Source organism: Hyperolius riggenbachi, chromosome 8 (genome assembly GCF_040937935.1).
Source record: "Hyperolius riggenbachi isolate aHypRig1 chromosome 8, aHypRig1.pri, whole genome shotgun sequence".
In the NCBI taxonomy this organism is placed as follows: domain Eukaryota; kingdom Metazoa; phylum Chordata; class Amphibia; order Anura; family Hyperoliidae; genus Hyperolius; species Hyperolius riggenbachi.
Genome location: NC_090653.1, coordinates 84590063 through 84605963, shown reverse-complemented (window position 1 = coordinate 84605963; position 15901 = coordinate 84590063). Strand labels below are relative to the sequence as shown.

General features: G+C 43.0%; 1 protein-coding gene across 1 annotated transcript in view; it reads left to right on the top strand.

The window, feature by feature from the left end:
- The window catches only part of LOC137528996 (cytochrome P450 2C23-like), a 59095-nt gene that overhangs the window by 22050 nt on the left and 21144 nt on the right, over positions 1-15901 (top strand). The window contains exons 2-5 of the mRNA XM_068250849.1: positions 2401-2563; positions 8865-9014; positions 10929-11089; positions 14756-14932. Coding sequence (XP_068106950.1) covers positions 2401-2563; positions 8865-9014; positions 10929-11089; positions 14756-14932 — 651 coding nt within the window. The remainder of the gene's footprint in view (positions 1-2400; positions 2564-8864; positions 9015-10928; positions 11090-14755; positions 14933-15901) is intronic.

The window sequence follows — 15901 nt, the reverse complement described above, 5'->3', positions numbered from 1 at the left end:
TTTAGAGGAGAGAACAGATGTAAACAATGCACTTGGGAGGTGATCTGACAGCGGGTTTGCGGGCGATCTGATGGTGTGGGTGGGTGATCAGATTGCCCGCAAGGGGCAGGTTAGGGGCTGATTTATGGGTGGCAGTGACAGGGGGTGATTGATGAGTGATTGACAGGTGTTTGACGGGTGATTGACAGGTGATCAGTGGGTTATTACAGGGGGATAGATGCATACAGTACATGGGGGGGGGGGGGGTCTGGGGAGAATCTGAGGGGTGAGGGGTGATCAGGAGCCCCCAGGGTGCAGTTAGGGACCTAATAAAAAAAATAGCGGTGACAGGGAGTGATTGATGGGTGATTAGGGGAGTGATTGGGTGCAAACAGTGGTCTGGGGGGGTGGGCACGGGGGGGGGGGGGTCTGGGGGGTGCTGTGGGCGATCAGAGGGAAGGAGGGGCAGGATCAGTGTTTTGGTGCAAACTAGGGTGGCTGCAGCCTGCCCTGGTGGTCCCTCGGACACCAGGGCAGGAGGCAGCCTGTATTATACACTTTGTATGCGGCGATCGTGGGGTTAACCACTCGCCGGCGCTTCCGAACGGCCGGCGGGTTGTCGTCGCGGGTGGGCGGAGCCTATTGCCGGCAGATCCCCGGCCTGAAAGAGACCCAGGACCCGACGCCAATCTGCGTTACGTGGTCCTGGGGCTGCCACTTTGCCGCCGCCAATCTACAGTGGGCGGTCGGCAAGTGGCTAAACTGTGGATCTCTGATCTTTTTCCTCACATGCATTCAGTGACCTTTACACTTTGCACCATCAGTCTTTGCAAATACTAATAAATATCACCCAGAAATACAGACAAGTAGCTGTGAATCCAGGTTTGAGATTATTATTAGAAAACTCCAACATATTCCGTGGCGCTGTACACAATAAGAAGATAACATGGGGTACATAATACAAACAAATGGTATACAACAAAATACAGAGTTCGTGACAAAATTCAGAATCGATACAAAATACAGAATTGGTAATTACAGAGGCAAAAGTAGCATTATAAATAAAATGAATTCCAAGACCCAAAAGGGTGAGAGAGCCCTGCCCTTGCAAGCTTACAATCTAAAAAGAATAGGGGGGAGCAAGAAGTGAAGTAGTATACAGTAAACAGAGGCAGCGTGTTTTAGGATACCTAGTAGGAGTGCAACTTGGCTTTAGGAAAAAGCGGAAGTGGCCTAAGGTAGAGCGTATGCTTGTTGGAAAAAGTGAGTTTTGAGGGAGCGTTTAAAGGTAACAAACGTTGGAGAGTGATGGATGTCATCACATTCCAGAGGAGGGGTGAAGCACATGCAAAATCTTGTATACAGGTAGTCCCCGACTTACGAACAACCCGCCGATACGAACGGCATGGATTCAGTGTTTCCATGGGAACAAGCCAAAAACATTTTTCAAATTGGACTTGTAGTTTTTGAGAAAATCGATTTTAAAAAAATTCAAAGAAAAAATAGCTTTTAAACTTTTATAAGCAGGCACAGAAGGCAGAGGTGACACAGAGGGAGACACTGGGGGCACAGAGGAGGCACAGGGGACAGAGATAGCACATTGTTCTGACTTAAGAACAGATTCAGGTTAAGAACGAACCTACAGTCCCTATCTAGTTCGTTAACCGGGGACTACCTGTACATGAATGTGAGGAGATAATTCTAGAGGAGCGCAAAAGAAGGGCATTTGCAGATCTGAGATTATGATTGGGTTGGTATCTGGAAATAAGTGAGGAGATGTACAGGGGAGAGAGATTGTGGAGAGCTTTGTAGGCTAGGGTTAAGGGTTTGAACTGGATCCTCTGGTTAATAGGTAGCCAATTAAAATCTTGATAGAGAGGGGAAGAATGATAAGAAAGATGAATAAGACGAGCAGCTGAGTTCAGTACTGAGTGTAGCGGGGCCAGTCTATTAGAAGGTAGTCCACAAAGTAGTATGTTACAATAGTCCAGACGAGATATTATAAGAGCATTTACTAACATTTTAGTGTTTTGAGTGAGAAAAAGTCAGATGCGAGATGTTTTTGAGTTGGAGATGACAGGAGCTGGTTAGGGAGTGAATGTGAGGAATAAAAGAGAGAGAGAGGAGTCAAATATTACCCCTAAGCACTGTGCTTTGGGAACTGAAGTTTTGAGAGTGTTATTAACATTTGATTATTTCAGGCAGAGAGGTGAACAGAGACGGTGGAAAAATTATTAATTCTGTTTTACTCATTAAGTTTTAAGAAGCGAGAGGACATGGAGTATATAGCAGACAAGCAGTCAGGAACATGTGTGAGGAGGGAGTTGAGGTCTGGGGCCAAGAGGTACAGTTATGTATCATGTTCATGTAAGTGATATTGATAGACTTTATACTATTGGATGCATATTTTTGTTTTTGCAGCTTGGATCTCGCTATGGTCCAGTGTCCATGGTCTATCTAGGGAGGCAACGGGTGGTGGTATTAAATGGATATGATGTGATAAAGGAAGCCTTAATTGACAATGGAGATATATTTACTGAAAGAGCCAAATTGGCCATTGCAGAAAGAGCTTTCAAAGGATATGGTAAGAAAACATTTGTAAAGCTTAATTATTGAATCAACATTTTATTTGAAGGGTATATATTGTGGGCAGCACAGTGGCATAGTGGTTAGCACTCTGGCCTTGCAGCGCTGGGACCCCGGTTCGAAACCCAACCAGGACACATCTGCAAGTCATTGTGGGTTTCCCCCAGGTACCCGGTTTCCTCCCACATCCCAAATACATACATATGTTAATTGGCTTCCCCCCAAATTGGCCCTAGACTATGATACATACACTACACAATACACACATAGGCCTAGTGCACACCAGAGCGGTTCTGCTGCGGTTTGCGATCCGCTTGCGGGTGCGGATCCGCTAGGGTAATGTATTTCAATGGGCTGGTGCACACCAGAGCGGGAGGCGTTTTGCAGAAACGCATATTCCCGGCTGCTGCAGATTTTGGATTGCGGAGGCGTTTCTGCCTCAATGTTAAGTATAGGAAAAACGCAAACCACTCTGAACGGCACTTCAGAGCGGTTTGCCAGGTGTTTTGTTACAGTAGCTGTTCAGTAACAGCTTTACTGTAACAATACATGAAATCTACTACACCAAAAATGCTTCACAAAACCGCAAAATGCTAGCTGAAACGCTACAGAAAAAGAAGAAAAAGCGTTTCAAAATCTGCTAGCATTTTGCAGATCTGCTAGCGGGTTTTGGTGTGCACCAGGCCATAGACCTCTTCTATGGACATCTTCATAGACAGCAACCTCTTCAGCCCTCACTGCTACTCTCTAGTATTCACACACCTATTCACTGACTAATTACTAAGGATAAAACAACATTCTTAGAGACAGAGCAAGTGAAGTGTACTCTTAAGGCTCATACACACATCAGACTATAGTCTTTGGAAAATGAAAGATCACAGACCAATCTTACCCCCCTTCATGTAGTATGAGAGCCATACTCTACACAGTCTTTTCTATGGAGCTGAACTCCCCATCAGAAAAAAATCTTTGCAAGATGCTGCACACACAGATGCTGTACAGACACAAAAGATCAGTATCTGCAAAAGATCTGTTCCTGCAAAATGCATTCATAGGCCTCAATTCACGGAGCATTATCAAACGTTTATCAAACACTTTATCAAAGCTTTGATAATTTACCTCATGGGTAAAATCTAATTTTAAATTCACTAAGGTGTTATATATTTAGATAAATATATAACACCTTAGTGAATTTAAAATGAGATTTTACCCATGAGGTAAATTATCAAACGTTTGATAAAGTGTTTGATAAACGTTTGATAATGCTCCGTGAATTGAGGCCATAGTCTGAGATCTGCAGATCATCATACACACCTTGTTTAACTGACATTCATCTGCAGATCAGACAATCATCTGCAGATCTGAAAATCCATCTTGGTGGATCTGATCTGCAGATGGATGTCAGTTAAACAAGGTGTGTATCATGATCTGCAGATCTCATAGACTATGAATGCATTTTGCAGGAACGGATCTTTTGCAGGAACAGATCTTTTGCAGATACTGATCTTTTGAATGTGTACAGCATCTTTGTGTGCAGCATCTTGCAAAGATTTCTGTCTGATGGGGAGTTCAGCCCCATTGAGAAGACTGTGAAGGTATGGCTCTCATACTACATGGAAGGGGGTAAAATTGGTCTGTGTCCTTTCATTTTCCAAAGACGATGGTCTGATGTGTGTATGAGCCTTTAGGCCTGCAGACTGGAGCAGTGTTTGGGATCAGGTAAAAGATGCAGCATGGCTCACATCCCTGTCAGAAGCCAACTTTGGTCTAACCCTCTGTTTCAGACGCCCACATTGATTTCCATATCCCTGTTAGATGCCATTATTGGCTCCACATCACCATGACTACGTTCCAGAGGAAATTCGGTATTGTCTTTGAGGTTGGCCAGGGGGCTGACTGGAGCTGAAACACTGTATAGTAAACAAGTTTGTTTGAATATTCCAAGGGCTCAATCCAATTCACTTTTTCTTCTAAGTTTTCACCTACAAAATATATATTTTTTACTCTTGAAAATATTCAAGTGTTCCCAACTGAAAAATTTACCAAAAAGTAGGTTAAAAAGGTTGGACGAGGCAATCGTTACATGTAGTTTTGAAGTCCAAAGTGTCTCACTGTTTCAGCACTGTCCACGGTTGTAGCTATTTGACCTGCTTGGTCAAACAGCTGTTAGGAGCTCCTCAGGCATCCTTCAGAACTATTTGCATCTGCCCTGAGTGAGTAGTTCCGAGGACAAGTGCATCCATACTGCACATGCATGAGTCTGAACTTCAGGGACGTGAGTACTTCTGCGGGTTGCTCAGAAGTTCCGAACAGCTGTCAGTGTAATATCTTCAACCGGGGACGGCACTGCATCAACAAGTCGGACAGAGGAACAGGAAGGCTCTATACTATCCCTAGCTTTGCCTCTACTTAGGTAAGTTTCCTCACTTCAGATTTGCTTTCAGCTATCTATCTAATTTTTTTGTCTTCATTCATTGTTTAAGGTTCCAACTACAAAACCAGTCAACTATTCTAATTCTATGCAAGCCTTGTGGTATGTTGAGAAGTCTGGTACCACCAAACCTCCATTATATTTAGGGAAAAATAGAAATTGCCTCCTGTGCCTGGCTTTTGACTCCCGTTACTTTCTGTAGCATTGTCCGAAATGTCTGAGACTGGAATGGGGAGAGTCTAGAGGGTTTTTAAAGCTCTAAACTTGTCAGCAACCAAAATCTTTATCTCCTAAGTTTTTGCCTAGGACATACTTTTTTAGTTTTCTGTTTAAAATAACTTTTTTTTTTCAACTCTCTGCAATTAAAAAATAAGCAAAACCGGTGAAAAAGAACTTTCTTAATTATCCTGAGTATTTTCTTGCTTGCTGGTGGCATAAAAGGCATTTTATTAAGTGTGACCTAGGAGAAAGTTTATGAGAAAAAGTGAATTAAATAAGGGCCTGCATCTCTTTTTTTTTTTTTTCTCTTTTCTTTTGTCTGCGCTTGCAGTTGCATCTAGTCTAGTGCTCAAGTTCTGGAGCTCATCAGTACAAGCCATGATATAAGTGCCCACATATTGCATGATGTATGTAGTCATATCTGTAAGTTCCTTCAGTGGGATAGAACAATGAGGCATTCTAGGCTGGTTTAGTCGATCAGTCCTACATTTTTTTTTTCTTGCTGGTTTGCTTCCCTCCTTCATGAGATGCTGACATTCTACGTAGTAGATGAAGGCCTAAAAAGGCCAGGAACATTTTTCTGGTTTTATATGTGGTTAACTGTTGGAGGTTTGTTGGCTTGGTTTTCAGTGACTCTACCCATACTGCAGGTTAGTAGCAGGGCTGTGGAGTCTGTACAATTATCCGGCTTCAACTCTGACTCCTCAGTTTATGAAACCTCCAACTCCAAGTACCCCAAATTGCTCAGACTCCAACTCCACAACCCTTTCAGTGCAATGGAGTGGGTACAAAAGTCATCCGACTCCCCAGTTTATGAAACCATTGACTCCAGGTACCCAAAAATTGCTCAGACTCCTCGACTCTACAGCCCTGCTTCGTAACACCTGAGATAGTGATGGGGTTTGTCCTTGACCACCTTTGAACATTTTCAATATGTTGCATTGTTTTAACTATACATTTTCTTTAACTGGTATGGTATGGAAGGATATGCTGTAGTTAATAAGCTGAGAGACTAACCGACCTTAAAACTTCAAATTGAGATTTTGTAAAGGAGTCTTTCAGACTGATCAGCCTGGATGTATAGGTTTACAAAGTTGTCCCTTGGGCATTTGAAAGTATTGCCCCAAATGTCTCAACTGTATTGGGATCTTTGGAGAACTTGTAGCAGAGTTCTACAGCCTCCCGTTAAGTTTAGGCCTAGTAGTTTGTGCCTGGTATGTGGTTTAGGTAAATGCAGCAACCCAGGGAGCCAATCCAGGAATCAGAGGCTCCTTAACGTACAGACCACCCAGGCAGTAGCTTGGAGTGCTTTGATGGGGAAAGGCGCAATAAATTACTGTTAGTCCAAGAGGAAAAAAAAATCCTGTCCTGAAAGACAAGGGACTGGAGAGAAATGGCCTTCTGCTCTTTTCACAAATAGCCTTCTGATAAGTCTCTGATAAAGAATCATTCAGAGTTCAGATTTATAGACACTCCCTAAGAAGAAGGTGTCTGGTTTATATCTGTTCTCTGCCCCTACACCCCAAGCCTGAGTGACTGACAAGGAAGGGTATGTAGATAGAAAGTTTTCTGTTCTTACAAGTGTTCTAATGAATGCATTTGCTAAGCATTCATAGAAAGATTTGAGACAGTCCCTCACTATTCGGTGTACAGCAGGACAGCGCCCCCCCTAATTCACTGACTGACATACCACCACGTCCCCTAGAGACTCCAGCTTCCAGTCGCACTGTCTGCAGTGAATGGGCAGACCCCAGAGTTGTGTGTGTGTGTGTGTGTGTGTGGGGAAGCAGGAAGCCTTCACACATGCACAGCAGACATGAGGGTCAGAGTAGTGACACAGCTGCCATGGAGGAGGGGAGAGATAAACTGTGACCTGATGTTTGCAGTCTGCCGCTGTTACCAGGGACAAAGTGAGTTTATGTGGATGTTGGGAATGGGACCTCTGCTTCTGTTACTGCTTATCATTTTCTGCATCCTGGACAGTACAAACCCTGGCTGCCCAGCATTAAATTAATGATTAATCATTCTGATTATCAGAACAGCCAGTTGTCATACTGTCCAGGATAGGATAATGATGGGACATGCAGTGGCAGGAACAGGAGCAGAGAAGCACTATATACTGTCCAGGATAGGGTAATGATGGCAGCTGCAGTAACAGGAGCAGAGGTAGGGAAGCACGGTACAAGTTACATAAGCTAACTTGCCAATTGCCATGGAAAGTTCCTGTGTCTCTGGCTGCCCTCTTGATTGCACTGTTTCAGCCTCTGATTTCCATGTGCTCCATCCCCCTCCTTCCTCTATTCCTGCTATTCCATTTCCCAGTGTGTTTCTGCCAAACAGGACCCCCAGGTGAGATATTTCTCCCATTAATTCTTCCTCTTTTGACTCCCACTTCCTGTATGTCTCCCTATCCTCTCTCTCTACCTATTTTCTCCCCTCTCACTTTCTTCTGTCTTATGAAACTAGTTAAAATGATTCGCTCTCTATTAGTAAGATTATGTAAGGTATCCCTGCATCCTCCTGTGTCGCGGGCAGTCTTTCAGACATCGGTGTGAAAGGAGGATGGGCGCGCGGGGTTCTCTTCAGTACAGATTTTATGAAATGCTTAGTCCTTCACTAACAGTCCCCAGGGGAGGTCCCAATCTAATCCTGACATAGTCTAATGTCCTACCATATTATTATTATGTATTTATATAGCAGTAACATCTTCTGCAGCACTTTACAGAGTACATAGTCATGTCACTGACTGTCATCAAAGGAGCTCACACTCTAATCCTACCATAGTCCTAGTCTAATGTCCTACCATATTGTTATTATTATTATTATTATTATATGTAGCAGTAACATCTTCTTCAGCACTTTACAGAGTACATAGTCATGTCACTGACTGTCCTCAGGGGAGGTCACACTCTAATCCTGCCATAGTCCTAGTCTAATGTCCTGCCATATAATGAAGGGGAAGGGAGACAAAAAAGAGGAGCCTACAAGTATCATTTTCTACTGAAACACTGCTGCAATACTTGTATCCCCTAATGAAACGCTGCCGCATTACGATTATCTTAATGGGGGGGGGGGGGCACGCCACGCCACGCCACAGGTTTTCTCGCCTGGAGTGACAAAATGGCTAGAGGCGCCCCTGCCAGGGATAATAAACTATATGCCTGCCAAAGGAAGGATATGTGTGTGGAAGTAAATACTCTGCAGAGAGAGGTTGCAGATTGGTTGCTAATCTCAGTCTCTCTGGATTGCTGCTGAATGCTCATTTCCAGAAACTATTTGGCTATGTGTTTGTATGGTGGTTTTGGTAGGAGCTTGGTAAGTGGTGAAGGCTTACTGTCCCAATTGTATCAGTCCTGAGCCACCAAGTGACTTGCATTTCAGAAAGGACCTTGGCTTTGCAGCTTAGTGGTGGGCTTTGCCGTGTTGGCCAAATACACAGCCAGAAGATAGCCTCACCTCCTCCACAGGCTTTGTCTGTGGGATACTTTGTTGAGGAATGCAGTGGGTTCTACTATACCGGGAGCTCGACTCTCCATGTCTGTCGGTCATCTTAGTTAGGCTCAATCCCTTATTTCTCTTTTTTTTTTTTTTTTCTCTGGTTTGTATCTTGATCTTCTAATGACTTCTTCTTACATTTCTCCTTACACAGGAGTTGTATTCAGCAATGGTGAACGCTGGAAACAAATGAGAAGGTTCTCACTGAGCACTTTGAGGAATTTTGGGATGGGTAAGAGAAGTATAGAAGAGCGCGTACAAGAGGAGGTCAAGTGTTTGGCAGAAGAATTCCAGAAGAAAAGAGGTTAGTAGCAAACTTACACTATGTCTTGAATAGGTATTTGGATATGCGCTGCAGTATACACACTCTGTTACTACGGCAAAGTGTCCATGCAACTTGCCACGAAAACTGCTCAAATCAACCACTCCCTGCTGGCAGTAATGACAAAAAGATGTTAAGGGGCCTGATTCAATTCAACCTAAGATCCGACAATGATGTTATGCGGGGACATTGAGCTTAGTCTACATTGTCTTCTGAAGGTGGAGTGCCCCATCACCAAACAAGCCCTGCCACCTGCTGTCATTACTCAGTGGCGGTGTGATGGTCATGCCACTTATTATGTCTCTTTGTAATCAATTGGAGGGGAGGCATGGATGATATAGACCCAGGGCCGAATTTACCATAAGGCATTGTAGGCACCTGCCTGATGAGGGAAAGGTGACTCACTCCCATTCCCTAGTGCCTCCCTCCTTATGCGAAGTCCTGTGCAGAGTGTAAATGAAGTTACTTACCCTGCACTCTGCATTCCACTGAGGAGATCTCCCTTCAGTCGGCGGCATCAATACCTACCTAATTAATACTGAGGTTACCTCTGGCTACCTAGTGCTAAGGGACACCTGTAGCTACCTACAGTTTGGAGTGGGATTATAGGTTCATGGAGGGCGAAATCTAGGGTGCCAGGACATTTGTCTATAGGCTCCTGGAATGTAAATTCGTGCCTGTCTAGACTTGTTGTCCTCCCCTGAAGTATACTGGTTAGTGGGGGCATGGCTCTGGGTATGACAAGGTGGAGGTTCAGCCATATTGGGTTGGCACTGTGAAATGTAGGATGCAGTGAAGAGTTCTGGAAGGGGACTAGGTCGGAACAACACAATTTAAGCTGTGGGGGTTCAAGGCTGGCTAACCATAGAACAAATACATTGGGCTTTTAAGTTTTGTCACAACAGATTTTGTTTAAAATACATCTCAACTGAGAGGGATATGGTGGCTGTCATATTTATTTTCTTTTAAACAGTTTCTTGGCAGTCCTGCTGATCTCTTCGGCTGCATTAGTACCTGAATCACACACCTGAAACAAGCATGCTGCTAATCCTTTCAAACTTCATTCAGACAACCGTCTTTTTCACCTGAGTTTTCTCCTACGTGAAATTTTCAAACTTGTCAATAAAATCCCTTTTAAACCACCAACAAGCAAACAAATACTTAAAATAATTTTGATAGTACTTTTTCACCTACTTTTTGGTACTTTTTCCATTGCAAAGTGCTAAAAAGTTGTTATAAATCGAAGATGAAAAATTATCTCCTAGGAGAAAACTCCGGTGAAAAAGTGAATTGCATATAGCCCTGGTCTGCATGCATGTTCAGGGACTGTGGCTGAAAGTATTAGACGCAAAAGATCCACAAGACAGCCAGGCAATATGCATTGTTTAAAAAGAAATAAATATGACAGCCTCCAAATCACTTTCTGTTCACTTGTGCTTTAAACAGGAAGGGCTTGATTTACTAAGCTGTGCTAACCTACTTAGCATGTCTAAAGTCTTTAGGCGTGCTAACCAGGGTGCTAAGTAGGTTAGCACCGGTTTTCTCAATCAGATCGCGTGCTAAGCAAAGTCCTATGCGCGCACTAAGTCCCATAGGCTTTAGTGGGCACTTCGCGCGGAGCGCCCTGCGCTCTGTGCAGTGCGCGCACAAAACTTTGCGCACGGTACTTTGCGCACGATCACTACTTCTCACATTTTAACTGAGTTTAGACGTGCTAAGGGCCAGTGCTTAAGTTACCACCGTTTTGTAAATCGAGCCCGAAGTGTCCATGAAGCTAAATAGCTCCTCATTTCACTTCTGGATTTGTGTTTATCAACTCTTGTCTTATTACAATTTTTTTTCTGGTGTAAGTTATATTTTAAATAAAATAGTAGCCAATATATACTTCTGTTTTAGGGGCACCATTTGATCCCACATTCCTTCTGAGTCTGGCTGTCTCCAATGTCATTTGTTCTGTTGTCTTTAATGAACGTTTTGACTATGAAGATAAGGAGTTCCTTTACATGTTGGCTCTCTTAAACGAGTCATTCAGAATTGTAACGTCACCTTGGGGTCAGGTAAGCAACACCAGAATTGAAAACGATTTCTTGGTCAAATGACAAAAAGCAAAAAGTCAGTGATCAGAAGACATTTTGGGCCTGATTCACAAAGCGGTGCAAACACTTTGCACGCCTGTGAAAAGCCCTTAATCACGCCTAAACTTAGTTTAGCCGTGATCTGAAGGAATTCGCGCGAACTCCCGCGCGCAAAGCACCGTGCTTCGCGCGAAGTGTCATTAAGACCTATGGGACTTTGCGCGCGCGCATACGCGCGGGAACTTTGCACAAGTTAGAGGACAAAGCGGTGATAACTTTGCTGGTGCAAAGGTTATCACGCCTAAAGTCTTTTAGGCGTGATAACTCAGTTATCACCGCTTTGTGAATCAGGCCCTTTGTCTGGAGTGCAGTGTTGCTGGACTGGGCTTAGAACTCCTTTTTTTTTCTTTCATTTTGTGGAAACCAGCTCCCAACTGTCCCTCTCTTGGAGGAACAGTACTTCTTTTGGAATCCAGTCCTCCCTCCTTTCTCACTTGTTCCTCATTCAGGATTGATGTAAAGATTTATATAAACGTATGTATTTTTTTTTTTTTTTTTTTTTTTTTTATAATTCACTCTGAACTTTATTCTTTAATTTTAAATTGATACATTTATTATTTTTTTTTCATATGTTGATATGAAGGAAAAGTAGTGATAATCAAAAGGACCAGTATGGTTTGAATTAAAAATACATCCTTGGCTTATGAATTCTTTATGGGGCGAGATTAGGTAATTAACCAGCATGCCTACGGGGATAACAGGGATGGTGATTTAAAGTACAACGGAAATGAAGGAGGCTGCCATATTTATTTCCTTTTAAGCAATACCAGTTGCCTGGCAGCCCTGCTGATCATTTGCCTCTGATACTTTTAGCAACAGACCCTGAACAAGCCTGCAGCAGAGCAGATGTCTCTGACATTACTATCAGCACAGTAGTGTAGTGGTTAGCTCTCTTGCCTTGCAGCGCTGGGTCTCTGGTTCGAATCCCAGCCAGGGCACCATCTGTAAAGAGTTTGTATGTTCTCTCCGTGTCTGCGTGGGTTTCCTCTGGGCACTCCGGTTTCCTCCCACATTCCAAAAATATACGGATAAGTTAATTGGCTCCCCCTAAAATTGGCCCTAGACTACAGTACTTGCACTACATAATATAGACATATGGCAATGGTAGGGATTAGATCGTGAGCTCCTTTGAGGGACAGTTAGTGACAAGACTATATATACTCTATGCGAAGTGCACCAGACTTTGCTAGCGCAAAACTTTTGATCAGCTGTGCACTAACCCAGTTGGCGCTTAAACTTATCACGCCTAAACTTATCACGCCTAAACTGAGTTTAGGCATGATAAAGGGCTTTTCACCAGCGTGCTAACTGTTAGCACCGCTTTGTGAATCAGGATATATATATATATACTGTACAGCGCTGCGTAATATGTCGGCGCTATATAAATAATAATAATCCACTCTAACAAGATTAGCTGCATGTGTGATTCAGACACTACTGCAACCATATCGATCAGCAGGGCTGCCAGGCAACTGGTATTGTTATAGCAGCCTCCATATCCCTCTTATTGTAGTTGTTGTTTGGGGTTTTTTTGCTGGTCATTAAATACTTACCGAGCCTCCAGTGCTGTCTTCTAACCGTCCTGTCGTTCCTAGCGGCTTTCCGGCTTCCGTGCACGGCTCTTGGCATGTTACATGACCCAATATGCTGGGAGGACACCGGAAAGCCACTAGGAGTGACAGGACGGTTAGAGGATGGCGCTGGACACTAGGTAAGTATTTAAAGGTGGGTGAGTTGTACTTTTTAGGCCGGTTGCTCAATCATCTGGAAACCACATGAATCAGGCAATCCCCGCGGCTGCCAGAAACCAGGGATTTAGCTGTACCATAGTTTTTTATTTTATATTTTAACATTTAGGCCTTGTTCACTTTATAAATCACTATCGCTGACTCCAGTGTTTTAAGATATTTTTTTTTTTTTTTGCGCCATCCGGCTACTTTCTAAGCGCTTTTGCAGAGCGATTAGTTTTTTGTATTTATTCTTAAAACCTTCGATTGAGGCAAATTGTCCCAAAAAATGGTACATGCAGCGCTTTAGAGAGCGGATCGGAATGAAACCGCTCATATGTGAACACTCTCATAGGGAATCATTGCACAAGCGCTTTTAGGGCGATTTTTATTTATTTATTAATCACCGGCACTTAAAAAAAAAACCAAAACACCTTTAGGCCTGGAACCCACTGAAATCCGCAAACGCAAAACGCAACCGCTAGCGTTTTGTCTGAGCAGTTTGCAAGCGGATTCATGCGTGTTTTCGGTCGCGTTTTGCAACAGTGTATTTTTTTGCTCAGCGGTTGTGTAGCGTTTTGCGTTTCGCGTTTTTATCCTGATTGGTCCTGTGAATTATTTTTAATTTTGTTACAGTGTGCTGAACCGCAAAACGCTAGCAAAACCGCTCAGTTTAGGTTTTGCTGAGCGTTTCTGCTAGCGTTTCAATACTTTACATTGAAGCGCTAACGCTCCCAAAATGCTGCAGGTCCTGCGTTTGCGTTTCTGGGAAACGCAAACGCTCCTGTGGAAGTTGCCCCATCCATTAACATCAGCTGAGCGTTTTGGCAAACTGCTAGCGTATCGTAGCGCTGCCAAAATGCTCAAAAAAACGCTCTTGTGGGTTCCAGCCCTTAGTGTGAACAAGCCCTTCGAAAGTAGATTGAATGTTTTATTGTCTATGCTCAATGTCAGTCTATTAAGTGCCCTAGAGTTACATTACATGAACTATTGACCCTTTTCTATCTCTTCTCTGTCCTCAGACATTGATTTCTGCCAGGAAAACACATACAGAGATGCGTCAGTCACTCAGTAGGGACAAGTAGGTTTATTGTGACTCTGGCAGGGTGTTGCCGAGGCCTACCTACTGGCTCACAAGATGAGATATAGGACAGGTTATACAATCATATGAAGCGATGACAAATCTGGCAGCTTGGAGCTTTAATGTCAGTCCAATGGTAACAAAAGTGCAAATGCAAACATGTATCTTACATCCATTGCATAAAGTGTAGGTGGCAATGGGTGCTGTGGGTGCATGGCCTGACAGCTGTCACCCACTGCCACCTACAAGTTCCAGTGGTTTCAACACAAACTGCTAAGTACACGTTATTGCACCTTAGTCCATAGTGTGAGATTTTGAATCGTTTCATATGATTGAACATAGGACTTGATTGTACTCCTTTTATTTTTATTTTTTGCCTCTATAAATCTGTCTCTTTCCAGTGGAAGTCAAACTGCAGAGAGACAGGATTTGGGTGTAGCTGTGTCAAATATTCCTGACCACACAGAAGAGATGAGAAGTTCAATAGGCCATTATTACTCTGCATGGGGGTTGAATAAACAGGAAGCTCCTCTTATACCAGTGAATTAAATCTTCATGCAAAGATTTTAGATCTTTAAAACCAAAATAAAAATATGGTATTTTAGGAATGTTTTTTAGATACTATTTTTATCAGTCTATTTTTCACATCAGGTTTACTTTGATTTTTGAACCCTGCCTTTTGTAAAGTAAAACAAAGAATAAGATAATTTATGTTAAAAAAATAAAATAAAAATGTATGCATAGACTTTTTGAGAATCCACTATTTTCTTCCTGCTTTAGATCTTTGGATTGGCTCCTAATCTCCTGATGTACTTCCCTGGATCCCACCACACCGTGTTTAAGAATTTTGACAAGCTAAGGGAATTTGTAGAAAAGAAGATCAGAGCCCATGAAGCCACACTGGACGAGGATTGCCCTAGGGATTACATCGATTGTTTTCTTACAAAGATGAGACAGGTGAAGTCTGGAAAAAAAAAAATCCTTCAGAAATATTCCTAGTTTCCCGTCAAGTTATTCGTAAGAAGGGATGGTAATTTCAAGGTCCTGAAAGAATTGGCCATGTTGGCTACAGCTTAATAAATACTAGCTCACTAGATCTACCACCAGACTAACCATTATATAGATCCCTCTCAGATCAAATCTGATCAGAGTAAGATTTATTGTCTGGCCACACACTGCACACCGATTTCCAATCAATTCCTATTGGATGTCACTACTTGCGCCAGTGTCAAGTGGTACAGGTGCTCACTGTGACGCCGGACACTGGCGGAAGCCAGAATTCTCGCTGGTGGACGCAGGTAAGCCTTCAACAGGCTGGCACATATATATGCTTGGGGGACACTTTCCAGGGGACTGCAGGTCGTTATAAAATCTAACACCCTTACTGATGTGCACCCAGTCAATCCGTTACGACCAAGATTTTACAGCATGATTGATCTTTTCAACTGATTTGAGTGTAAATTGATTGAGAAATCGATCAGGTGGTAATGTTACAGTATCAGTTCTCCTCCGATCCGATAAAATTATTTGATCGAAGCATCGATTGGCACTAAAAATCGAGTAATGTATGGGCACCCAAGATGTAGAATCTTATAGAGAAGAAAAAACACGGACACTGAGAGCACAATCTCGTGTAGTATGTTAGGTGAAATAGAGATAATTTAAACAATATGTGAAATGCTCATAAATCAGGGTTACTACTCCAGCAACCACTGTATAAGCAAGTGGAGAAGCACCGTCTCCATTCGGCCTTTCAGGATGATCCTGGTCGCAACTCCCAAACTTGTGTTTTTTGGAAAATCCATAAAATGAATCCCAGAGGGGTGAGGGTCAAAAGGCATTCTGGACTGGTCTGAATCCACTGGCTGCATGCTTGTTGGAGTCAAAATTAACTAAAACCAAAAGCTCAGCATGACCATATGTAAT